Below are 26,953 nucleotides of genomic sequence, written 5' to 3'. Positions count from 1 at the left end.
AATGAAATATTTGATCAGGGAAATAGGTCCTAACCATAAAATTTCAAAAAGCTTGCGTCTGAATACATAAATGCAATGGACATTTATTCAAGCTAATTGCTTCATTAGTAATATAACTTCCTGTCCCTGTGAAATAGAAGGTGGTTCTTAAATTTGATGTCAGTGTCTAGCGTGGGAATTCTGTTCCTTCAGAATAATGGAGAAAACAGTTAAAGAAGCATTATATTAATATAATGGTTATATAGCTAGAGTTATAGGAATGGACAAGGGATGACCTTATTTATGTACTTAACATTGAATTTATAATAGGTATTTCTACTCAACAATACAGACCACTGGAAGAACTTCTTTTTGTTAAGTGGGTATAGGATTGTAAATCTTGTAATTTGAGCATTATCCCATTTATAATCCTGAGATAGAAGTGATAGAAGTGCTCATATTCCAAGAAGTATGTAAAAATTATACAAGATACAAAGCACTACTAGTTGGGTAGCGAAGAAGTCATGAGTTCTATTGATTGCAAATTCACAGTGTATGTGTGTACTTACACAGTAGTTATGACTACTGTAGTTGTGTCCTAATGAAGTAACAATATTTTTATAGTAATACTGTACTTGGTGGTTAAACATAGAAATTGAAGAATGTGCTTTTCTTACAATTGATGGATTTACCTTGAGACAAAATGGCTTTGTAGCAATTAAGTGTCTATATTTCTTGGAAAATGCTCTAAATTTCTTGTAGCTAGAACCTTACATATGACTGCCAGATAAAAATCATGGGTGTTTTGAAAGTTAACTTTTAAGAAAAATGCATTAAAAAGACTTAACAGATTAATAATTACTGGTGTAGACTAGTGAGAAAACTCTGTCCCTATTGTTGGAATGTAAAAAGCAGGGATGGGGGTGGGTGGGTTCGTTCTCTGGAAGCTGTAATAATTGAATGCTGTCAAAGGTGGAACATCTTTACTAATCTTTCTAGGTTCCATTCTTAGGCTGTTTCTATCAATAATTCCAAAATGTGTAAAGAAAACTTAAATCTTTTTAGGTGCATTAATATCAGGATGGGAGAGTAGCTTCATTTATTTAAATACCATTTTTATAGCAATGAAAAGCATGGCCTGCTTTTGTCAGTTTTCACTCTGTTGGATGTAAGCTACAGTATCAAAAAATCAAAAGCATTAAAACCATCTGTGCCTGACTTCCTTTTTTTTTTTTTTTATGGATCATTCTTTTTTTTTTTTGCTTTGTAGGACTTTTTTTTTTGTTCTATTCATGAAGCCATTAGAAACATACTGTGGAATATTGTAAATTCAGAGAAAGATGTATATATTACTATTTCCTTTTCATTTTTAAAATATATTTTCATTTCCTGTGTTGTCTGGTGGCTGTCAGTGGGATGCTAATGTGCTGTAATAAGGAGGATGGCCAAACCAGCTGGCAGTGATCATTCCACTGCTGGCATTCACTTTCTGGAAAATAAGCATGTTCTCTTTGTACTGCACATACTTTTCCATGATCCAGAATTTGGAATTCTTAATCATCTTCATCTTTCTTTATAAATTGTCATTGAAATGTGATATAAGGGGAGTATGCCTGTACAATACATAACCACTAAATTTAGGCAACGGTATAAACCTCAAGAATGGATATTACATTTGTGTTAATAATTCAGTTCTGACTAATTTTGATCTTGATCCCCTCCTTTTCACTCCTGGAGTTTGGAAAATGGACAATTGAACAAGTAGCCAGGAACAAGTAAAGTAGTATCCAGACAGGAGAATATACATTGTCTATCTCATAGCATATATACTGCGTATAATTACAAGGCCGAAAGCAAAGGTGGTCTTCCTGACCATATCATGAAACAAATCCCTTCATTACGACAACTCACACTGAGCAAATCTTCAAAAACTACTGTTTACAGTAAAATGTAAACAAAGCATAAAGTGAAGACGAAAAAACAAAGAAACATCAGCTCTTTTTCCTTCCCTCCCCTTCTTGTCTACGGTAATTAAAAAATATATTTATTAAATTTCTGTGCCACCCATTTCCCCTACAAGGTGGACTACAAGATGTATTACAGTGGTACTGAAAGGTTTATGATACCTTTTGCATTTCCAATGCTTTGCATAAATATGACCTCAAATAGGATCTGTTCTGCATAGTCCTAAAACGAGATAAAGACAACCCACCCAAAGAAATGCGTCAAAGGTTATTACCCTTGTTCATTTATTTATTGAGGAAATTGATCCAAGATACATACTTGTGTGTGGCAAAAGCATGTGAATCTTTAAATTTAGCAATTCATTGGGAGGGGAAATTATAGCTAGGTATTTCAATCAATAGGGTGACAAATCAAGTGAGAGTATGGGATGTCCTACCTTGTTTAAGGAGTGGAATTCTAAGTATTCACCATGAAAGTCCAATCCTTATAACACAGATAGGTAGAAGTGTGTCATGGATCAAGCAAAGGAGATTTCTGAGGACCTCTGAAATATACTTCTTCACTAGCTAGAAAAGTTTACAAAACTATTTCCAAAGAGTTTGGACTTCAGCAGCCCACTATTAGGTAGATTGTGTATAAATGGAGGCAACCTCTCCCCCCCCCCCCCCCCATCTTCCCAGGAATTTTCAACTAACTAAAATCATATCAAACACAAGAGGTATAGCATATCTAGGAGGTCTCAAAGGACTTCAGGGAACCACAGGTGTTTCTTGCATTGGTGAATATCAGTATTCATGAGATCACCAGTAAGAGAATGTTGAACAACAATAGTTTTTGTTGGCAGGGTCCTAAGGAAAAAAGTTACTAATCTCCAAAAAGAACATTGTTGCCTATGTACAATTTGTGAAACAAATATGGATAAGCTAAAAGTCTATTGGAAGAAGACTCTGAATGGGTGAGACCAAAATAGAGCTCTTTGGCTTGAATAAAAAAGCTTTGTGTTTGGTGAAAGGCAAACATTGCATTCCAGCATAAGAACCTTATCTCATGTCTGAAACATGATGGTCGCAGTATCATGATTTGGGTCTGTTTACTGCCTTTAGATAGGATGGCTTACTATAATCAATGAAACACATGAATTCTGAATTGTAGCAGCAAACTCCATAGGAAAATATCAGGGTATCAGATGTCCCTGAAATAAAGTCCAAGTGAAAGTGGACCATGCAGCCAAGGCAGTGACCCAAAAGATATTAGTCATATGATCAAAAGAGAAAATGTTTTTAGAGTGGCCAAAGTCCTGACCTTAATCCTATAAAATCCTATAGAAATGTTCTGGAAGGACCTGAAGCAGGCAATTTGTGCAAGAAAGCCCAACAGCAACCCTGAAAGGAGAAATGTTCTGGAAGGAGAAATGGTGTAAAATTCCTCAGAGCCAGTATGCAGGATTGGCCAACAGTTATCGGAAACTTTTAGTTATAGTTACTGCTGCTCAAGGGAAGCATATAGTTACTGAAAGCAAATGTTCGCATACTTTTTCCATACACGCAAATATGTGGCTTTGGATAATTTTCTCATAAATGAACAAGTTATTATCATAAAACCACTCTGTTCCATTTAAAGCTATTTTTTTTCTTTTCCTCGATGCCACTTTTTTCACAAGTGGTAATTTGTTTATTTATTTTGCACACCTTGAATATTGTGGCATACATTTGAGCATAGCAAATATATTTCCATAGAATTGATATTGGAGAAAAATTGACTAATCTATTCTTAATACATATTTTTAAAGAAATATTAGGAATGTTAGGGAAGCTTTTAGGAATCCTAAAGTCAGAATTGTCTTTTAGTTTTCATTTGGCAACAGATACTGCTATGTAATTTCTCCATTGTTTATAAGCACGTTTGAGCCAGTTTCCAGATAGCTTATTTAAAATACATGAGTGCTGCTTGCACTTTGAAATCTAACCTAGAAAAGTAAGAAATAGGTTTTGTCCAAATACCATATGTGAAGATACTGTACCTTTTGCTATGTGTAGATAATTCACAAATGCTGTGGCTTCCAGTTGTATCTTCTTCATCTGCATATGGAGTTAAACAGAGAAATGTTCAATTTTATCTCAGTATTGTAATATGTCTCAGAAATAATCCTTCGTTGTTGTACACAAGTTTAAAAATTAAAATAAGAAGCCCCATCTGAAACATTATTAGAATATTTTGAGTGTTTGTGTGCTCCAGTAGAACCAAGACCAAGAACATTTCAAATATTGTACAAGAAGAAATAAAAGTAGGGATATTGGTAACCCATGCTGAATTCTATTTCCAATCTATAAAAAATTGACCTGGAGTTTTTAAAACTTCTTACTGTAAAGAATGGAAGGAATAATTAAATAAGCTTTTTTCCTGCAACCTGGCTTGTCTATACAGACAACCAAAAAGTGAGCGCAGCAAAGAAGCAACTGCAGCAGATTCACTTTAATACTGCCCATAGAGACCATGACTTTTTTTGCTCTGCAAAGGTCAGCAGCAAAGCTAAATGTTCAAAAACATAGCAACATTATCTGTAATGTGCACACTTTCCATTTGACGACCTGTCTGAAGAAGAAAACACAATATACACACAACATACAAAGACAAGTGATTACACTTTAGCTTATGAACCTCTCATAACAAAAAATATAAGAACAATAAATTTACCAGCCTTGCAGCAGAATGTTTTAAACTTACTTCCCCATGCCTTTTACTTCAGTGTTGGAGAGTATTGTACCATTTTGGGAATACCATCTGCTTCTCTCTTATATAAAACAATTATAAAACCTATTAACCTTAGCTGGTTTATTAGCATATTGTTGCATATCAGTTGAGTCTGACCATTGTCTTCTATTGTTTGGAATTTAATGTCATGGACAATTGAAAATAAAGATGATCTGGAATAGTCATTATTAGGGGAAGGATAGACTGGATAAACTAGAGAAAACATGTCTGCTCTAGATTGCAGTCTTAAGTGGAGTGTGGAAGTTTTTTGCAGATATGCCAGGATCTCTGGTGCATTTCTTTGAGCAGCAGAGGAGTTCTCTGAATGGAGATCAGATAATCTAAATAATGTCTCACCTTTTTTCCAGCCACACAATTATAACTTGTTTAGTGATAATGGATAGCCCATTACCATATTTTATCAACTCTTTTCACCCTTTATCATTCTAGTAGGCTCTGGGGAAGTTTTTATGAGTAATGCCCAATTGATTTTTTATAATTAAATCAATTTGTGTTCTTCCATTGTTTCCTTAGAATTTTTTACTTCAACTCTCTATGTCTTCATACTTCTTAGAGAAAGTCCACAAATATACTTGCTTTTTAGAAGAGTTTTCTTTCTTGCAAAGCCTTAATGTACATTATTGCATTATTGGCCTAATACTGTTCTTAGGCTACCATTTGCTTTTCTTCTTGTTGTCTTACTTTATAGATATGTCTTGCAGCTTAAGAGGAGAGGAGAATCAGCGGCTGCTCTGGAAATGACAGTACATACAGTTATTCTGGGTCATATGATTTACTAGGGAAAATATTTGTTTTGTTTACTGAAGTTGAATATCCCCTTGAATCGATTTCTAGTGTGCATGACTATATCTGTGTCCTTTCCTTGGAATCAGTATGAAAGTAACTAGCTACAGGTAATCTTCGAGTTACAACAGTTCACTTAATGAAGTTGCGACATAATCATCCACTTTTGCAAAGAATGGGTGCCTGAAGTCGCATGAGTCATGGCTCCCAGAAACTTCCAGTCTCGGTGCGCAACGTGGTTGTAAGGCAATGGGGTGCATGCCGTTTGCAAACACTTTGCTCGCCAAGACTGGAAGGCTTTAGAAGCCAGCAGGCAGCCTCTGTGAGTCAGCAAAGCTCATCCCACTCTCCTTCTGCTCTCACTGTTCCGCTTTTGGAGCACCAGGAACAGGCAAAGAGGAGACAGCTCACTAGAACTTTGCAAAGTGTGAGTCTCCACAGGCCCAGTGCCTGTGGAGATCCGGTGTGGCAGGATGGGGGAGGGAGCAATTGTGGGGAGCATGAGGATCAGTGGATCGAGGGAGGCCTTGGGTAGTCAGAAGCACCAATCCGTCCGTGCCCCCCCCCCCCCATGGCTTTCCCCACCCTGAGATACCTCTTGTGCACTTAACAACCTGCTCATTTGATCAGTGAATGTGTGGGCAAAAGCAGGGAGTTTTCACATTCATTTTACATGATTCCAACAAATCCTCGGGTTATGAATGTAATTGGCAGGCTTCATTGCATTTTTAAGTTGAGTATTATTTGTATTTTTGAATGTGGAGATACTTCTAAACTTCCCAGTATAACCTACAATTGGATTTCCTCATGACCTCCCACATAAATTATCAGGTCCAATTCTGCTTAGCTTATTTGATATTAACTAAAGTTGATTAAGTGTTGCTGCTGTTTGTAACATAGAGTGTTTTAAATGTCCTTCAAGGAATGTCAGCATGTCTGTTAAGCAGTTTTAACATTTCTGGAAATTCTATATCTAGTTCTAGAAGAAAATGTATATCACACAAAGAGAAATGCTGTTCTGATTGTCTTTGTTCCTTTCTTTTAAATTTGTGCAAGATTATGCACACCTATTTGTTCTTTGCACTTACGATTTGTTGTCAAGAGTCCCACAATCATGCAATCACCATTTACAATCTTCTCTGCTGGCTTCCCCAGAAAGTCATTGGAATCCTATAGTCCGCTGAATGATTTCCCCTCCATGCACAGATAAGGGGGGAAAACCTCAGGGCAGGTTGCAGGAACAGAACTAATATTCTGAAGATTTCTGCTCTCTCTGAAGGCTCATGAAGAATTTCCCCTCTGTGCTCAGAAAGGAGCCGGAATCCTTTGGTGGGCCACATTGCGCATAAGAGCAAAAGGACTGCCTGCTAGGAGGATTTCAGTTCTGCACAAGATTTGTACATTCAGACTCAAGCTTCTGTTAATGTAGTCTTGCAGTAAACTAGGATTAGCTCATCTGGTCGTATATCTTCTCTGGTCTAGCTAGGAATGCTGACATCAATCTTGCAGGTCTGAAAGTGAAAATCGCCCACTATCTTTTAACAGCCTGAGAATTTCAAAGGAGGGGGTCCCCTTCTGAGCCTCTTTCTCTGGCCATTATGCAACTGTGGATTATGCTTTTATTTGAATGATCCCTAAGCATTATCTTTCCTCATCTTCCAAAGTGATTCCCACATACCATTACACTTTATGTTCCCTTGAGTTTCCAAAACAGAGGTATCAATATCAAGGCCCGGGGGCTGGATCCAGCCCACGGGGTGCTTAAATCTGGCCCGTGGGGCTGCCCTGGAAACAGTGAAGGACTGGCCTGCGGTGCCTCTGCCACTGAAAATGGAGCTCGGGAGGGTTGTGTGCGGCCTTCCCTAGTTCTGCTTTCATTGGCAGAAGGTTGCAGGAGGTCATCACAGCTGAAAACAGCTTGCAAGGGCCACGGGCAGCACTCCCAAGCTCTGTTTTCTCTGGCAGAGTGTTGCAGGAGGTTGTCACAGCCAAAAACTGAGTTCGGGAACCCGTTTTTGCTTGCAGAGGGCTCAGGCTACCCGACACGAGTGACGTCGAGCTGGCCATGCCCACCCTGGCCTGCCAAGGTCAAACACAACCCTGATGTGGCCCTCAATGAAATCGAGTTTGACACCCCTGTTTTAAAAAGTGAAATTTAAAATCTAATTTAAAATCTAAATATTATTTTGAATAATATTTTTTTCTTCCTTTCAGTCATTTCTGATTCTCAGAACTTCCTGGACAAATCCCTGCACTTTTCTTGCAGGATTGTTTTAGAAATGGTTTGCCATTGTGTCCTTCCTAGGGCTGAGAAAAGCTGTTGGGCCAAGGTCATCCGTCTGCTTTTGTGCCTAAGGGGGGACAACAACCCATAGTCTCCTGGTTTCTAGCCCGTTGTCTTAATGTCTGCATCAAGCTGATAGTAAATTGTGATACAGTAAAAATAAGTACATAGTTGCAATAAATGTTTTAAGCAATATTGAGTAGGGCAGATTTAGTCTAGTTTTGCTGACCACCATGAAAACTATTAAAGAACAGGAGACACGTAATTATGATAACTTGAGGATGCAGCTCATGAATAAAGCAGAGAGGAGGTGGTGATGATGAGAAGTATTTTGAGAAAGGTTCAAAATTTATTGTCATAAAACTGGGACACTAAAGCTGTCTGTAAACATACAAGCATACATGCACACAGAAGGAAACTATAATTTGCCTTAGGCCTCATGGTGTGAATATATTTATTTATAAATCACATTTACAAAGCCATGCAGCTCACGGCAATTGTGCAGGCACAAATTACAGGGGCCACAATGGGCCTATAGGGAAAATTGTATTTTCTGTTTGTAAAAACTTGAGAAGGTGGCTATAGGAAATAGAAAAACAAGTGTTTTAAGAAAATCGGTCACAAAATTTACAAAGACTATTGTTTGTGTTCACAGAAATAATATTTGTGGATAATATTTTAATTTATTGAGTTTTTTGAGTTTCACCTGTAAAACATGGCAATCAAATTCTAGCAGATCAGCATTTTATTATATGTTGGTGCAGCCTGCGTTTTGATGAAATATTGACTACTATGAGATAACCTCTTGGATTTCCTATCAGTACTGATCTTCCCCTTTCACCTAGAAGTTTAGGTAAATTTATGGAATGCACCTTTTGCCCTTCCTCCCAGCTCCTGGGACTTTGCGTTTGCTTAGTGTGCGTTTCTTTAGGGAATCTGTCCATTAATTTGTGTGGCAGAAACCAAAAGAGCTCATGCAGTATTTAAAAGCATTGCTGAAATTCTGATAAACATTGTCAGTAATGCTTTAGCTTAATATCCTTTCTTTACAAGTTGTTGTTGTCCTTTTGGTATTTATTGTATAGAACTTGCTGATTATTTTATGAGTAACCTTTACTAGAGGAAAATAGCAAGGCAGTAATCCTAATAAAAGCATGACATGTCTGATGATACAGTAATGATGCAGTGAATAAAACAAAAAAGTAAAATATTGTGCATATCTAATTGGACATTAATACTAGGTTCAGTGGAAGTTTATCTTTTATTTCTAAGTTCAATTTTGGCTTTAAAAGAAAACTGATCACACAAACAGCAACAACTAGCAGCCTGTGTCGTTCCCATATTCTCTATTTCTCTCTCTCTTCTTCTGCGTCTCCCTCTCTCATTGTATTAGATAAGTAGTTCCCATGCTTTTTAGGCCTGTTAGTAACAATTGGATTTTTGAAATGATATAGAGGTGGGCAGTCTCAAAATGCAATGCTGATGATTTGCTACTTCAATCAAACACCTTTAGTTTATTTTTCCATCCAAATTGTATTTTCCAGTCTAGAATTATCATATGCAAATAATTATATCACAGAAATGGGGGGGGGGGCGTTATTGCCCACTGGACCAGTCTTCCAGTACTTCATTAACCAGCTATAAGAACTAAATCTGATCCAAGAGCTGAATGCACATTGGTTGGGTAATGAGTGGGATAAGGTTTAGTAAGATAAAATCATAAGATAAAACTTTCTTTCTTTAAGCTGAACTGGTTGTTCTGTTTTATTATTTCCAAATTGTTATTAATATATGAGACAACAATGTGGTTATTAATGTTTGCTGAGAAATTCATAATTTTGCTCTTAGGATGATTGATTTTAAGCCTTTCTTCCTTGCATAATTCTGTTAAGGCTTGTAGAATTTTGTTAACACTTTCTTCTGAAACCCACCAGTATAAGTGAAAGAATTGCTATAGAGCAGTGATGGCAAACCTTTTAGGCACCAAGTGCCCAAACTGCTCATGCGCATGTCCAAACCGAAAGGCGCATGCGAGCATGTGCAGCAGAGCCCCAAAGACCAGCTGGCCGGCGGCAGGCAGGGCATCCCAACACCAGCAGCGCGGCAAGAGGTAAGATCTTTTTCTTTCATGAGCTTCTGTTTTGTCAGAAAATAGAAGCTCACGAAAGAAACGCAATGGAGATCTGACATGGGGCAATGGTGCGCATGCCAGCAGAGAGGGTTCTGCGTGCCACCTTTAGCATGTGTGCCATAGGTTCGCCATCATGTCTATTGAGTTTCCAAGTGCCTGTCACTGAGTTTAGTTGCCAAGGTTGGAAAATAGTAGTTCTCATCATATTTTGCTAGATACCTTGTTTTAATTGTTTCCTTGTCTGTTGTAAAAGTAAAAAAATAAAAGTACCAGCCATATTTCTCATATCTTGTTGATCACACTGTGATATGACTTTTTTATGCTAATGCTTTCTGTGAATCTTGTATTATTAATTGATGTTTACCAGATACTGTGATTACCAGAATTAAACTTCAGCATTGTAATTAGTTCAGCATTTATTTAGCTAAAAAATTCATGGGATCTACTGTTGTAGCTTATAGGGTACACTATGCAATAAGAAGTTAATATGTGAATTTCTAAAAGTAGCATGTTAACTTTTGTATTTTGGTCTCTCTTTAATTTTCATAGATTATATACTAGTATGATAACATAATTTGATTACTTAAAAGTGTCTTCTTATATATATTTTAATTAATCGTATTTGCACAACAATGTGGCATCTTGTCCACTTTCTCAGTAATCCTTAAAATAGACTTACAAAATATGCTGATTTTTGGATGGATTTGTCAGAAGATAATTTATTTATTATGCATTATGAATTTGAATATTATATCAATAATTATTAGCTGTCCTACTGCCGTATTTCTACAGATCTACATGCATACATACATTTATACATACATATATAAGAGGGTTATAAAAGAATTAAGGAAAAGTAAAAAAATGACATAATTCAGTATCCCAGTTAATTACCTATATGTACATAGTGTGATCTGGCTGAGATTTTAAACTATGAGTTTAAAAAGTTGGTATACTACACACTTGATAGACAAAAATATTGTCTGATAGTGAGGCAGGGCTTTAGGCCACAGGAATCTATAGGAATTCAAGGAGCACAACACACAACCTGTAATTTATATATTTGGGTCTGTCATTAAAATTCAGGTAGAAAAGACCAGGGGTTGCATTATTACATTGCAAAACATATTTTGTCTTTTCTAGTCATAATGGTATGGAATGGATGCCAATATTTGAGGCTGAAACTACTAGTTGAGTTTCTAAATGGGTCTGTAGTGAGCCTTGATTCGGAGATTTTACCCAAAGCTATTTTTGGCATACTAGCAAGTATTACTTCGCCTTTCTTTGGAAATCTGACAAATTATCTGGATGGGGGAAGACATTGTCTTGTGTAACAACTTTTTCATTGCTTCCATATACTGGATGCTTTATTGTATGTAGCTTAGCCATCTCCGAAGATCAAATTTAAGAGATTGAATTTAAATTGGTTTAAATTATACAGCATAGTCTTCTCTAAACTGGTTTCTTCCCTATGTGTTAGATATACTGTACATGGTAGGTGGAAATTGTGGGACTAGTACTCACAATACATCTGGACAACAGCAAAACAAGAAAAGTATGAAAGGCTTTTTTAAACTGATAATTTCGAAGTCATTTCACTTCAGATTTTAAGTTGGATCTGTACATACTACCTGTACTCTCCACTACCTCCCTAATATATTAGGAAGCTATTCTCATTTTTAACAAAACGTAAATGCTGTGTTGTTTTTTGAGAGATCCATAAATGGCCATTGTTCTCTCTAATGTGAATGTGTAGTCAAAGGTGACATGAAAGTCTTGAAAGGGACTGGAGATTTTAACATCTTGAGTTATGGATGGGGTTGCACAATCCCAGACAGCCTTGGTATGTTAGCTTTGTCTCACAACTCCTGCTCAAACAGGAAGTGGCAGTCATAGTTAGCTTTTAGGCAATGTTGTGTTGTGTGCCAGTTGTGCCCTTTCCTGGATCTGGTCTTTCTGCCCAGTCACTCAAACATTGTGTTCTGACCTAGGCTTCCCAAGATCATGAAGCAGACTCCTCATCCCGATAAAATCTCTTTTATTTAGGTTAAAGGGAATTCCTCTCCAGCAAAGTGAGGCCACACTTGGAATACTGCATTCAGTTTTGGTCACCACAAGGTAGAAAAGATGTGGAGACTCTAGAAAGAGTGCAGAGAAGAGCAATAAAGATGATTAGGGGACTGGAGGCTAAAGCATATGAAAAACGGTTGCAGGAACTGGGTATGGCTAGTTTAATAGAAAGAAGGACTAGGGGAGACATGATAGCAGTCTTCCGATATCTCAGGGGTTGCCACAAAGAAGAGGGAGTCAAACTATTCTCCAAAGCACCTGAGGGTAGAACAAGAAGCAATGGGTGGAAACTAATCAAGGAGAGAAGCAACTTAGAACTGAGGAGAAATTTCCTGACAGTTAGAACAATTAATCAGTGGAACAGCTTGCCTCCAGAAGTTCTTTAAGAAGATGTTGGTTAGCCATTTGTCTGGAACGGTATAGGGTTTCCTGCCTAGGCAGGGGGGTGGACTAGAAGGCCTCCAAGGAGCCTTCCAACTCTGCTATTGTATTGTATTGTAAAGTCTTTCATGAGATTTCACAACTACAGACCTTTATCAGGCTTGGAGAGCTGCCAGGCCAATATCTTCCAAACGCCACGCTGTAGCAGCAATTACTTGGCAAGAAGTCAGGAACAGATCTTCACCCTAATGAAATGAACTAATTGTCTCCTGCAAACTCCCCTCCCCTTTCGCTCCTCTTTATTCCCTATGGGAGAGGCCATTCACCATCCGCCTGTGGCTTTACTCCTGAGTCAACCCCCTTGTTCCTTAACTGTTCATTTCTCCTGGCAGCTCTGCACATGCGCACATCGGGAATAGGCTCTAACTATCCTTCTGCCCCACTGATATCCAACTCCGAAGGCAGCTGATAACTGTTGGACGGCCCTGGCCCCATCTATGCCTCCGACACAAAGACCTCATCAGAGCCTTCCCCAGACTTCAGGACTGGCCCATGTTTCTCTCCAACCTCCTCAGTGTCTGAGTCTGCTACCGGCTCCGCTGGCAGCCACAACACACTGGTCATTTCACCCTTGAACTATTGCAATGGACTCTATGCAGGGGTACCCTTGAAGAGTTTTTTGAAGGTGTAGCTAGCTCAGAATACAGCTATAGAGAGTCACCTTCAGCACGATGGGTGGCATACAAATAAAGCCCTTCATGGCACAGGTGCAGGCTATTGGAGAAGCCATCTCCCACCTTGAGGATTGGCCTGCCCCAATTATGCCTGCTGCTGATCCCATTGGTTAAGGAATTCTGCTGGCAGGAACCAAGACTTTTCTGTTGTGGCTCCTGTGCTCTGGAATGTGTCCCCCAATGTTGGATCTGCACCCACTCTTTTGGCCTTCCGAAAAGGTCTGAAGACCTGACTCTGCCAACTAGCTTGGGGTGTGTGATTCTGGAGTTGGCTAATAAGACTGAGATAAGGTCTCACCTGCCGTATGCATCTTGCTCCCTTACCCAACCTTGCCAGTTTTAATCCTATGTAATGTCACTATTTATTGTTTTAACATTTACTGCTTTATATTATAATGACCATAAGCCACCTAGAATCACCTTCAGGTAAAATGGGTGGCATATAAGCGTAATAAATAAATAAAAGTCTTCCATATTGTTAAAATAAATATACTGCACATATAAACATTTCATTTGTATATCATGAAGGATTGGGTATCATGACTATGCATAGGAGAAAGGATAATTACAATTGATACTTTGAATTCTGTGTTTCAAATGGAGTTTAAGTGTTCCATCTATGTTCAGACACTATACAGTCAAATGATTTAAGACATTCAATAGTTTTATGAAAATACAATCAATTTATTTCAAGCATACAACTTAAAATACAAGAGGAACCCATGGTTTTGACTGCTTCATTTAATACTGTTACGATATTGGGCTCACAGAAGTTCTGGGGAAAAAGTGTCCAAAAGCACAAAGCCCAACTTTGAAAAAGTGAGAAATTGAATGTTAAATCTCTATAGAATCTTTGCTATTTTTCCATTTTTAAAAAAAGTGACGGATCTTGTATACCGCCCACCTTACCAAACGTGACTCTAGGTGGCATACAGACATTGAACAGAACAAAATATTAAAATAATACATAAAAATCTTAAATTTAAAACTTAAGTTAAAATAAACTAAACAGGATTGAAGGGAGGGAGCAATGTATGCACAGAGGGGATGTGGGGTGCTCGTTGCTCCATTGGCCACACCCAGTGCACTGCTTATTATTTTCAACCTATCGTTTGTTATTTTACACACACATAGAGGGGGGGGGGTGTCTTACCCTGTCTCCAGCACTCTGAGTGAAGGATTCAAAGAAGAGCTTTCTTCTTTCTCTTCTGACAAAAGTGCTGAGTTTGTAGCTCAGGTAGGAGGAAAACAAACCAATATTTGTACATTATTTGCATGGGTCCTTTACCACAAATTATACTTTGGAAATGCTTTATTAATTTTTTGCTAACACAATAATACTTTTTCAAAGTGAAAACCAGGAAGATTGTAAACTGACTGATAAGCATTTGTTCTTTTAGAGCCTATTTGTTACTGTTTACAGTAATATTTTGTGTATAAAATGGCTTAGTAAAGCAAAAATGAATGCTAAGCGAATGTAAATGGTCTTCAGTAATCTTTTGTTCTGGGGCCAGCAGTCAAATCACAGAACATAGTATTGGTTCAAGCTGTCATTGTAGGATCAGGAAAATGAAAGAAAGGGAGCTGGAGCTACCAGGCTCTGAGATGAAAGACAATGCATAATCCTGCCCTCAGTTGTTGTTTTTTGAAAGGAAGCAACCTTTTAGAACAGTGATTCTTAATTCTTAAACTGAGGGTAATTACCCTCCCAGAAGATAATTTGGGCATATCTTGGGTGAAATGGAGCAATTTGTAACTGCTTGTTTGTGAACCAAGAATCTTTGGGATTGCTGCTGCGAAGATACATGTATAAAATGGAGTGTGTGCGTGTGTGTGTTTGTATAATAATGATATTACTCAAGACAGGAAAAGTTATTCATAGTTTAAGAATCTGTTTTCAATGCTCATTCTCTCTGCAAGACTCTCTTCTTAAGTGACTATGTAGAATCATGGTGATGTGATTTCGGGACCTTGCAGCACCCATAATTGCACTCGTGGGTGGGGGAGGGTGGAATGACAACAAAGGCTGAAAGTGCTTTATGCACCATAAAACACCTTTTCCAAGGCTATCATAACACTGAATAGTCTTTTAAACAACCAGTTGAAGGGTGGACTACCTGGAAAAGAGGACCAAATCCAGGGTAGGGATGTAACCTGGGTAAATTGTCAGACAAAAGTCTCCCTAGTCCTCATGAAAATAAAGTGAAGATGGAGAGGAGATGAAATAATTCAGACTTGCACAATTCTGTTGTTATAGCTTTGCAGTAAAAGTAATGGTAGCCTACACAAATTGGATTCCTAGTCTCATTTATCTTCAAGAGCTGACAGGTCTTTGAGGGTCTGGATGGGAAAAAAACAAATTGAAATCCTGGGAAGGTGGATTTACTGCTTGTTCATCGTTGGGTGGAATAGCACTGCCTGGAAAGGAACAGACTTGAAGGTAGAATTCATCCAGAGTCCAATAGCCACATAATTAACTGCTGACTATTACTTTGGATGTATGGCAACCATTTTGTAGGCCCTTTATTGGTTATCAGTTGGTTTCCAAGTTCAATTCAGATGTTACCATGACTGCGTGCTTATCACCTGAATATCTAAAGCAGAGATGTCAAATTCTATTTCATTGAGGGATGCATCAGGGTTGTGTTTGACCTGGGGGGGGGGGCATGACCAGCTTAACATCACTCCTGGGATGGCCTGAGTGCTCTGCCAATAAAAATGGGCTCCCAAGCTCCGTTTTCAGCTGCCACAGCCTCTTACAACCCTTTGCCAGTGAAACCTGAGCTCAGGAGGGATGCATGCCCTGTCGGGGGTGCCTGGGATGTCCCGAATGCTCTGCCAGTGAAAACGGGCTCTCGAGCTCCATTTTCATTGGCATAGGGTTGCAGGAGGGCATGGCAGCTGAAAACGGAGCTTGGGAGCCCATTTTCACTGGCAGAAACACTCTGGGCTGGTTGTTTGCTGTTTCCATGCTGGTTCCCATGGGCCAGATCTAAGTATCCTGTGGGCCGTATCTGGCCGCCAGGCCTTGAGTTTGACATCCCTTTTCTAAAGGATCATATGTACCAATTAAGAGAATATGTCACAAGATCCTCTCAGGAAAAATTACTTTGGCCTTCTTTATGGGGCGGGGGGCGGGGGGAAGCTACGTTTTTTCAAATCATGGTTCCCATTCTCTGAAACTGCCTCCCTCTGGAAGATAGGCTACCCTAGCCCCCTTAGTTATTGCCTTTTGGAATATAGTAAAGACTTCTGGAGGACATTTGGTTACATATGAAATCAGATTTTGTTAAAAGTACTTATAATTTATTGGTGTTGCTTTTTTATTGTTCAAATAACTTAATCTGCTATTGTAATAGGATGACTTGTTCTGTTTTATTGCAAGCCACTGGGATTTACATTAAGTGCCACATAAATTTGATAATTGTGATTCTGTACTGTGGAAATATAGAAGGTCACACAGCAGGATGTGTGCACAGAATGGATACAAAATCATAAACTATAAAGGGCAGAAGGGATTTGGCAAATCATCTAGCATAGTCCATGCCAAGTCCAGTGCAGGAATCCACCACTCTGGTGTCTATTTAAACATTTCTGGCAAAGGCAAATCTGGCTCTTCCTTAGACTATGTGATTCTATGAAGGGCTCTTACATTAGGATATTGTTTTCATGATGCTGCTGGATTTCGTGAAACTTCCTTCCTTGCCTGTCTTCCGGAACACCTCTATGCATTTCTGCCCTGTCTTCTCCATGACATCCTTTAAGTTCCTTGAGGACAAGTGTGTCATCTTTCTGCAGTTATAGCAATCCCTTCCCTCTCCACGTTTCTCTGATGAACAAAGTGCAACCCACCCTCCTGAACTCCTGTTTGCTCTCTTTTTTTGCTGACTCAGTGCAGCTAATCACTCTATGTCTACTGAATGGCAGTTTCACAAACTAACAGATTATAGTTACAAATATAGGAAAAGCAGATAAAAAGAGTGGCCTTCTCCAGTTAGTTGTCTTTATTTTTCCTGCAGTGAACCCAAAGAAGTGATGTGATCACAGAAGTGATTCACTGATGATCAGAAACTGTATCTTCCTCTTTCCTACTTTATGGGAAATTATACACAGGTAGTCCTTAACTTGTAACAGTTCATTTAGTGACCAAAGTTACAATCGCATTGAAAAAAGTAACTTTTTTACACCGTTGCAGCATCCCCATGGTCACATGATCGAAATTCAGACACTTGGTAATTGACTCATTTTTTTATGATTACCGTGTCCCGATGTCCTGTGATCATCTTTTGCGATCTTCTGACAAAGTCAATGGGAAAACCAGATTCACTTAACAACCATGTTACTAACTAAACATCTGCAGTGATCCACTTAACAACGGTGGCAAGAAAGGTCATAAAATGGAGCAAAATTCACTTAACAAATGTCTCAGCAACAGACATTTTGGGTTCAATTGTGGTCATAAGTTGAGGACTACTTGTAATGGTTTAACATTTTTAAAACAGTATCCTCGAAATCAAGGCTTAAGTGTAAATAAAAGTACTGCATGATGTGACATCTACAGCAGAAACAAGTAATTTTAATAACATGGCATAGTTTCATAGAAATTTTCATTTTTCAATTAACCAAAGGATCAAAAAAAAATTTGTAAGTTAACCTATCGTTTTTCACTGATAATATTAGTTCCATTTGTATCTATAAATACAGACAAATCTTTGAATTAAAATCCAAACTAAAATTACTACCCTACCAAATTGCAGAATTGTGTGTAGGTGTGTGTATAAACATTACTTCAACAATGTAAACTTATTTAAGGAAAAATATTTAGAAGTATTTTAAAGAGTTCATCAACTGTTTTTAGTTCACTTATTAGAGCTGAGTATTTCTTTGGACCTGCTTAGTGCTAAGAGTTGCATACCTCCATTGATTGCTTCCTTGCAAGTGAAACCTGATCTTTAACAGATGTTTGAGAAGCTGCCAGTGTTCTCTTTGATCAGTAGGCTAGACATTTTAAACTGTGTTAATATCTTATTATAGTAATGTTAATGCATTTTAAAATGCTACTTAAAAGGAGAAACTGTTATAAACAAACACACAGACAAATGTGATTTCTTAACATATTTTAGCTATTTGTGTAAGTATTATGTATCTTTTGCAGAAACAAGCTAAAATGTACTTCTAAATTTGGATTCTGAAATTTTTGGCATTTTGATTTTCCGAGCTTTCATGCAAGTGAAATGCTTTCTTGCCAAATCAAAACATAAAGTAAAATATACCGCATTTGGAAGAGTTGACTAACATGCAGTAGCTCTTTATGAAGGTGGCTTTTTAAGCTGTATTTTAAAAATATTCAACAATTGCTTTGTTGAAAATGTGTAAGGAATCAAAGCTTCTGTTCATTTTTATCTCTGCCAGTTAGATTTCTGATGTAAAACCTGATGTGTTCTGATGAATACTTCAAAAATACCACAATAAAACACCCACCCCCAACTTGCACACAACTTTTTCCCTGTCTCCCAGGGCCTCCCGCATGTAGCATACCATACTCCTTACCTGGGACTCTATTTTTGTTTTATGACCCATGCTTCTTGGGTTATGACAACAGGACACCTGGATCGCCAGTGGTCACATGAACTCACGCTTTATGATGCAGCACTTATTAACAGCAATTCATGTCTAAATTGTGGTTGTAACTCAAGGACTACCTATAAAACTTTTCCATTGCTAAGCCATTGAATTGCTTTGTATGAGGGCAAGTCTAGAAAGTTCTGTTTCTGAGGAAAAAAAATCACAGAATTGACACTGCACAAAAATGAATTAAGTTCACCATTGATACTATTGGTTCCATAATAACACATGATTCAAATATTTTGCACAAAGTGCCTGCTGATGACTATGCAATGAATAACCATAGGCTTAAAAAAAAAACCTTCCATTTTCACAAGGTATGTAAATTTGTGCAACTAAGCCTGTTTGTTCTGCTCATACATGTTTACCAGAGTCAGTTAAAACACGTTTAATGGACTACAAGTTGCACTGAACTAGTGTTTTCTCAACTTCTTTGAAACTGTTCCTGGCTGTAGTTGTTCCACACAAACTATTTATAGAGGCTAAGTCTTCAGTCATTTCCTTGAATAAACAACAACAACTGAGCAGTATTAGTAACATCTGTGGAGTCATCTGGAGCCAAGGAAAACCACCAGAAATAATTTGCTTTTTTAATTGATTATTGAAGTTGCTCCCAGTGTCCTCAACTCTTGGAGCAACTGTTTTTTCAGTCTTAAAATAAGTATTTCTTCTGGACACATTTATTCGCCAATCAAACACAATTTAATTAACTCGCAATCAATAAACAGCTTTCCTTGCTGGCTAACAAATGAACCACATAGAAACTTAACTTTGGTTGCAGCTAAATATTGTAAGTGTAGCAGTCGCTCTCCGCTTTTTAATGCTTATTTTCCAAACAAGGAGATTAAATTTTTTCTCCTGACATTCTCATTAATAATAATACTTCTCTCACTTTTTTAGACAGCATTAAAGATTAAAACCAAATATATATTTTAAGGAGAAGATTTTGGGTGCAATAGCAGTTTTAGAATGATGCGTTTTGAGTTTTTCCTGTGGGTATCCCCTAATATGCAGTAACACTTTCATATAATAGTGTAAGTCAATAGTTTATCCTGGGTAGGAATTAAATAGTAACTGGAGGAATTTCATATATTCAGAAAAAGAGTCCTTTAAAAAGGGAACCATTATCATAATGCGTTGTCAAAGTTGGATGCTGAATTTTGGTTATGGTCATTTGTAGTTAAACATGTATTCTTCTTTCTTATGAGTGGAAAATGTTTTAAAAGTTCATTTTCTTGAAATTTCTTTTTTTCTGTTAGGATGCCTCTTTTCTAACCTCCATCTATGAAAAAGAGGGAATACATTTATCAGATTTTGATATCTATTATTTGCATTCTTTGTTCTCAAATGTTGCATTAGACTTTATACGGTTTTTTTTCTTAAATCAGAGCTTAAAAACTAAGCATGGAATAATTTAGAAAAGTTCTAAATATCAACGTGTACTGCTAGCCTTTTTGTAGTACAGCTATGCAGTAATAATTGTTTAATAAATTAGTAAACAAATAATTGTTTAATTTGTGTTCCTAGGTATATGTGGAATTTGATGATCTTGAATGGGAAAAACGAGAATGGGTTAAAGTTTATGAAGATTTTGCAGCATTCCTTGTGGAATACCAACTGATCTGGGCAAAGAGGAAGGATCCTAGCCAGTCTCAGGGATCAAAACTCAAGCATATTCAGTGGCCTGCACTGGTAAGATGCCTATTTTATTTAACTTCCATTGAGAAACTTTAGAAAATACAGTAGTGTTATTTTGCTGTTTGCAATTTCTAAATCAGTCTGTTTGTAAAAACCTCCTGTTATGAGGGCATATGATGTAGTATTCTTCCTTGATTAGAAAAACCATGCAGCTTGTTTTTTTTTTCCTTTCAATTCTAAAATCAGATTGGATCTTGATAGTGCTCTATTTGGGATGTACTGTATCTTGCTTCTATTTTGACTCTTCACTCATTTCATATTGAAAGTATTCTACAAGGTTTTGCTATTGGCATTATTCCTGCCACTTAGCTCAGCTGTTTTTTTTTCTGTCCTACATAAGGGTCAGGTATAAGTCTGCTAGCCATGTTTTTCATTTCCTGCATAGATTTGTGATGCTCTCTGATCTTCTCTTGTTCATCTTGGGGCTACTGTGCAAAGTTACTAGCTTCCAATTAAACATTGTTCTAATTTCTTATTCTCGTGAGGATCTTGATATGCAGCCTACCATGGATGAGCTGAACAGACAAAGAGACTTGGGTTGCCGTTTCTTTCTCCCAGTTGTTTTGATCTGTAATGTATTAATTCCTGAATGAGCAATCCATTGGGAACTCATCGTGCATTAGTTTAGCCAATCCCTGAATAAGGCTCACAATGTGACTATAGATACAAGCTTCTCTGAAATGATTGCTTCCCTTTCTTTTAATGTTCGGGATTCTCTTCAGTGGATTCGTTTGGTAATGCAAGTTTCCCTCATTTGTGGGCTATCTAGGGCAGAGCGGATTCTAACAAATCAGTGGTTAACGATCTTAAAAACATCTTAAGGTTTTTAAGATTTTAAACTCTAGATTTGATTAAAATTTTAAAAAATCTGAAAATTACAGTAATTCAACAAAAGGTTTATTCAATTTTCTCAGAGAATGTTTAGAAAAAGTTGGTACTAATTACCTCTAGCCCTCAACTTACAACAGTTCATTTAATGACCATTCAAAGTTCAGAAAAGTAGCATTGTCAATGGTTTTGGATTTTGCCAAGAGTTTTTGAATGGGGATGTACAGAGTAACAGAACTGTTAAAACAGTTTAAAATTATCTAAGTACTTTGGTTCATGTAAATTGATTTAATTCATAACCAATATGCTTAGATTTCTGTCCCTTGTTTTTTCATCTTAATAGTTGGAAATCTATATGCTAGTCATACATCAGCTCAAATAAACTTTTGTAATGGGATTTTCAGAACTACTAATAAAAAAGGTAACCTGATCATAAGTCACATTTTTCAGCACCATCATAACTTTGAACAATTGATAAAGAATGGTCATTAAGCAAGGACCTCTATTATGAAACAATGAAATTTTTGGAAAGTTGGCTATTTCCCCCCCAAAAAATTCAGTAATACCATTAGTGTTTTTATCTAAGGCAGATTAATATGAAATTCATCCCCTGTGTTATTAAAAGAAAATGTTAGCTAGGGGAGTCAAGTTGGTCAATCCTTTTCATGGATATTAATAAGGTGTTTCATACTTGGCTGAATGCAGGGCACAGTAGTCATTCCATTTTAGTAATTACAGACACATTGTCTTGATAAGCATTTCTCTATTTTAAGCTCCTTAATTAATGAGAGCACTCTTAAGGAAAAGGCAGGATTTATGACAAATATTGACCAGTATTTGGTATTCGAAGGGAAATAACTGCAGTCCTTAAAGTTTTCCACGCAAGTTCTCTGTTGTGATTAGATCTGCATATTCAGAAAACTGGTTGTGCTGCAAGTTACAATCAAAAGTCATAGGTGTGAAGTCCTTGGTGCTCTCAGAGCTTGGTTGTTAACTTGCAGACATTTCATTTCACAATATGCAGATGTTTCATAACCCAGCTTGGTAACATGATCCATGCAGTAATGTTCCAAGGACTCCACACAGTTCAACCCTGAGCTACCTATTCTACTCTGTTAAAGTCATAAGGCCTGACTGTCTGAGGGACCACCTTTCTACCTATCAGTATTCACAGAATGAGCATGCTCCCTTATCTAAGACAGTGTAGCCCTAAGGCAGTGATGGCAAACCTTTTTGGCATTGCGTGCCAAAAGTGGGGGGAGGGCAGGCGGTCTTGGGCGTGTGTGCCACATCCATAATACGCATCCCCCCAATGCAACCACCACCACCCACACATGCGCGCAGCCCCCGCCCTCCCCACTACTTTTGGTGCATGATGGTCCTGTTTTTTCCTCCTCCCCAGGCTCCAGAGGATTTCTAGGAGCCTAGGGAAGGTGAAAATGCCCCCCCCAGGCCCTCCAGAGGCTTCCAGCACCTTCCACTCACACCCGCAGGACCTGCTGCTCCCTGCTACCTTCAGAGGCAACCGATATCCTTGGTGGGGCAGCCGTGCTCATGCGGTTCTGGCCTGAAGCCTCTTGTCCCTCCCGCCCAGCCAACCACGGCTCATCTGCACTGGGAGGCACCTGGCAGCGCTGGTGGTCTCCCTGGTAGCTGGCGGGCGGTTGTGGGTGCAATGCCCCTGATGCCCAGCGCCTTCCACCGGCGCAGAAAGGGTATGCGGTGGGGAAACAAGTTCCCCGGGGAGGGGGGAGTGAGAGAGAGTTCGGCCCAGCAGGGTGTGTGTGTTTCCCCTGTTTGACATGGGAGCAGAGCTGGGATGAGGCGCTCCACCGGCTGTTTTCATTGTGAAGGAGGAAATCTTCCTCCGTGGACTTGAGGGGAAAGAAAGCCTCCTTTTTTCCCCTTCTCAAATTGCAGCATGTGTGGAGAGAGAGAGAGAGAGAGAGAGAGAGAGAGAGAGAGAGAGTGCGCTGGTGCCTCTCAACAAGTCGCCGAGTGTGCCGGCTATCCAGAGAGACCAATCCGCCCCTGAACCCTAATCGTAGCCGCGGTCCGGCAGGTGTGCGTGCGAGCAGGCATCACACACTCTCTTGCTCCCTTGGACTGTATGTGTTTCTTCTCTCAAACGCCACGCCACGGTGACCCACGTACCAGCCAGGCATGAAGCGCTGGCTGTGGCAGCAAGAAACTGAGCTTGGAGAGCTAATTGGAGGTGGCATGCACTCTTCCTCCCTCCTTCCCTCTCTCTCTCCAGGCATGCCGTGATTTGAGAAGGGGGAAAAGGGGGCTTTCTTTCCCCTCAAGTCCACAGAGGGAGCAGCGCTGGGCTGAGGCATCCCACCAGACGTTTTGATTCTGAAGGAATCAAGGTGGAGCTTCCCTGAAATCTCCCTCTGTGGACTTGAGAAAGAGAAAGAGGAGGGAGAGTGTATGCTTGCACTCGCCTCTCAGATGGCTTTTCTGGCAGCGCTCCCAATGGGGGAGATGGGGTTTCCTCCTCCTCCTCCTAGAGCCCATTATGAAGAAGCGCTGGCAGCCACAATGGGTGAGGAGGAATATGTGCCAGGGCTGTTGCCACTTCCTCCCCCCCAACCCTGTCTCGCCTGTCTCTTTAAATCGCGCCTCTTTGCCTAAAGGGCCAGAGCGGGACAAAGCAATTGGGAAACGATGTGTGTGTGTGAGTGTGTGTGAGTGTGACGGTGGGGAGGGAATAAGATAAGGAGGAAGAACGGAGGCACTTTGGCTCGCTCTCGCCTCCCAGACTCTGTGTCCCTCCGTCCAGCTGGGCTTTATGGGTGTACTGCTCCTGGGCTCATCAGCCTCCAGACAGACATCAGATTCCCACCCTCCAGCACCAGTTCAGGGGTTCCTCCCTCTCCCCAACATGGGAAAGGGAGGAAAAGGCGGGGCATCCCAACACAGGAACTTCTGCTATCCGGGAGGTGAGAGCGAGCCGAAAAGCCTCTGTTCTTCCTCCTTGCCTTATTTTCACCACCCCCAAACACACACACAGAGACACCTTTCCCAATTGCTTTCTACTGAGGATGAGGTCATTTCAGGGGCAGACAAAGGCGCGAATTAAAGAGACAGGCGAGCCGGGGTGGGAAAGACTGTTTCATGAAACTTTTTAGCTCCACAAATGATGGCGAGAAACGGCACCCTCACAGGTCAGCTGCTCTTGGCCCGGCAGAGCCACCCCACCAAGAAAAGTGGTTGCCTCCAAAGGTGGCGGGGTGCAGCTGCTGTGGGTGGAAGGTGCTGGGCATTGGGCCACCGTCCCTGCACGGTTTGAAACGGTGCTGAGAAAACCACAAGCCTAAAGGAAACCTAAAGACACCCTTGTTCCTGCATGCAAGCTAGGATCTCCTCTTCCCATCGGCTGCCGCTTTACCCCTCCTGTGGCTCCTGCCCAGCTCTCTCTCTTCTATCTCCCCTTCGCCTCCCCACACTTGCTTACCCATCCCAGAGAGCTTGAGCTACGCCTCCCTCCGACCCCGCCGGCATCCATGCCGGTTGTTGCAAAGCACAACCCAACATGCAAACTGGAAGTCCGTTCCCGAACTTCCGGTTTGTGCGTTGGGTTGTTTTTTGCCCTCCGGAGGCTTGAAGCCAAAGTCAGCTGGCTAATGCACATGCGCACTGGAGTTGACAGGGCAACGCCTCGCGTGCCTCAAGAAATGGCTCCACGTGCCACCTGTGGCACGCGTGCCATATGTTCGCCATCACGACCCTAAGGCATTTAGGTGCCAGGCTTTCGTAATGCCCATCCTGTGAAACGGCATCCTCTCTCTCTCCCCTCCCCCCAGCTTTAAATTGGTTGCACCCTGCGGTCCTTTAAGTGTACCTTGAAGTCCTGGCGCTTTCCATAGGAGCTTCTTTTAGGAAGCACCATGTTAGTTAACTATGTGGGAATTTAATCATTATGATAGGTGTTTTAGTCCATTTTAAAAATTTGTATTCAATATTGTTTTTAAATACATATGCTACCCAGAGTTGTTTATGAGTTGGATAGCCTGTAAATGTTTTTCAGACCTGCTTTGGCCCTTCAGTGAAGTGGGGCTAATGTTTCTGCAAGCATGTTCTAGTTTCTGGCCGAAATTAACTTTTTCCCCAGTAGAACTTTGCTCCCTCCTTCTTTTTAGAATATTTTAAATCCAGATGGTTAAGAAGCATAATGGAAAAAACTTGGCTTTTCAGGCTTCTGTTCAACAGTATTTTCCTGTTAGGCTTTGATATGGTAAGACATTCATTTGGGAGTTAATTGCCAAGCTGATTGCACTTTAATTTCCAGCCTGCTGGATCACAAAAAGAAACAAACAAAAAAAAAAACAACAGAATGAGGCCAGCCTTCTGTCTTTTTTTAATCCTTGAGCCTTTTTCACAAAGTTTGATGTTTTGTCCTCTTCAGTGTTATTTGCAGTATGTCATAACATCCCTATTTCACAGTTCCTGTGTCTTTCTGGGATAGGCTCTATAGAAACTTTGAGTCATATAATGTTCCATTGTTCATTTTACGAGGATCAGCAGCCTCTCCTGCTTTATCCTATCCTTCAGAAGATTTAAGGCACCTTTCTTACCTGTTGGCTGATCTTTATCACATTATCTTAGAGTTGCTAAATTTTCATGTCTGTATGACATTGGCCACTCCCTGGCTTGTGAAATTTCATTACTTTGTTTTGTTTTGTGTTTTATCTCTGCTGTATTCTATTTTAGTTATAAGCAGGTCATTGACTATCAGCAATCTGAAACTTGTATATTCATAAAGATGGTTGATTTGGACATTTGTTAAAAAGGCAATAATTAATTAAAATACCAATTTTACCTCCTGTATCTATGTTGTGTATATATTTAAAATAAAGAATATTTGTTTCCAATATTAATTCCTTTGAATATGCAAGAAAATGTTCTTTCTGCTCTCAGAGCAAATGGTATAAAAATAGACAGAATTTTAAAGTTAATTTAAAAAGAATTCAAAACATGATGAGTATGTAGATATGTGATCTCATTCACAACAACTGAGATGCTCAAGGAAAACATCCTGGAAGTCGTTTAAGGGCTGATACCGGACTTATTGTCACCATAGATTTCACCTCCAAACTTAAAAAGAATGGACTATCTCTGCCTTCCCCGTGTTGCAGTTCTGGATTGGATCTTTTTATCTAACTGAATTATTCAGTGGAAAAATGGTGGAAGGGAAGTAAAACTTAGCCTAAATGCAAAACAAGTGAGAACCATTCTGTATGCCAATAAAGGAGCCAGAAAGCTATAGAGAAGCAGATCCAGAAGGCCCAAAGACTTGCACGTCCTCCTTCTCTTCCTGCAGAGGTTACCACTGGGCCCCCTTTGCCTCCTTTCCATAGAGAGATTTCACCATCTCTGGCGGAGGAAAGGGACTTTGATCTTTTTTCTGACCCACCCAGGGAGTCCCCGGGGTCCCCAGGTCCTTCCCTAGGGGGAGATTCAGTGTAGGAGGCTGGTTCCCTCATTGATGAGGAAGACCTTTAATAGCTTGCACCTAGGCCCGAGAACCGTTGGCCAGCCGAGGACCAGGGCCACAATATGTCCAATGAGATGCAAGAAATCATCACTAATGCGATATCTCAGGGCATTACTGAGAGAATGAGACAGCTCGGCCACAGCCTACCTCGCCAGGCATGACCCAAGTCAGGAATGCAGGCTTCAGGTTCTAAGGACCGGGCA

The 26,953-nt window shown here is 39.6% G+C and overlaps 1 protein-coding gene across 2 annotated transcripts in view; it reads left to right on the top strand.

Annotated features, from left to right (window-relative positions):
- JMJD1C (jumonji domain containing 1C) overlaps positions 1–26,953 on the top strand; it is a 112,864-nt gene that overhangs the window by 4,666 nt on the left and 81,245 nt on the right. For both annotated transcript variants that reach the window (XM_081956197.1, XM_081956195.1), the window contains exon 2: positions 20,252–20,416. Coding sequence is in view for 1 of the 2 variants with exons in the window: in XM_081956195.1 (XP_081812321.1) it covers positions 20,252–20,416 (165 nt within the window). In the remaining variant the exon portion in view is untranslated. The remainder of the gene's footprint in view (positions 1–20,251; positions 20,417–26,953) is intronic.

The sequence above is a fragment of the Natrix helvetica genome, assembly GCF_964273705.1.
Source record: "Natrix helvetica genome assembly, chromosome: 5".
NCBI classification, from domain to species: Eukaryota; Metazoa; Chordata; class Lepidosauria; order Squamata; family Natricidae; genus Natrix; species Natrix helvetica.
Note: the sequence above shows the minus strand (reverse complement) of the source record. Positions and strands in the feature narration are given on the sequence as shown.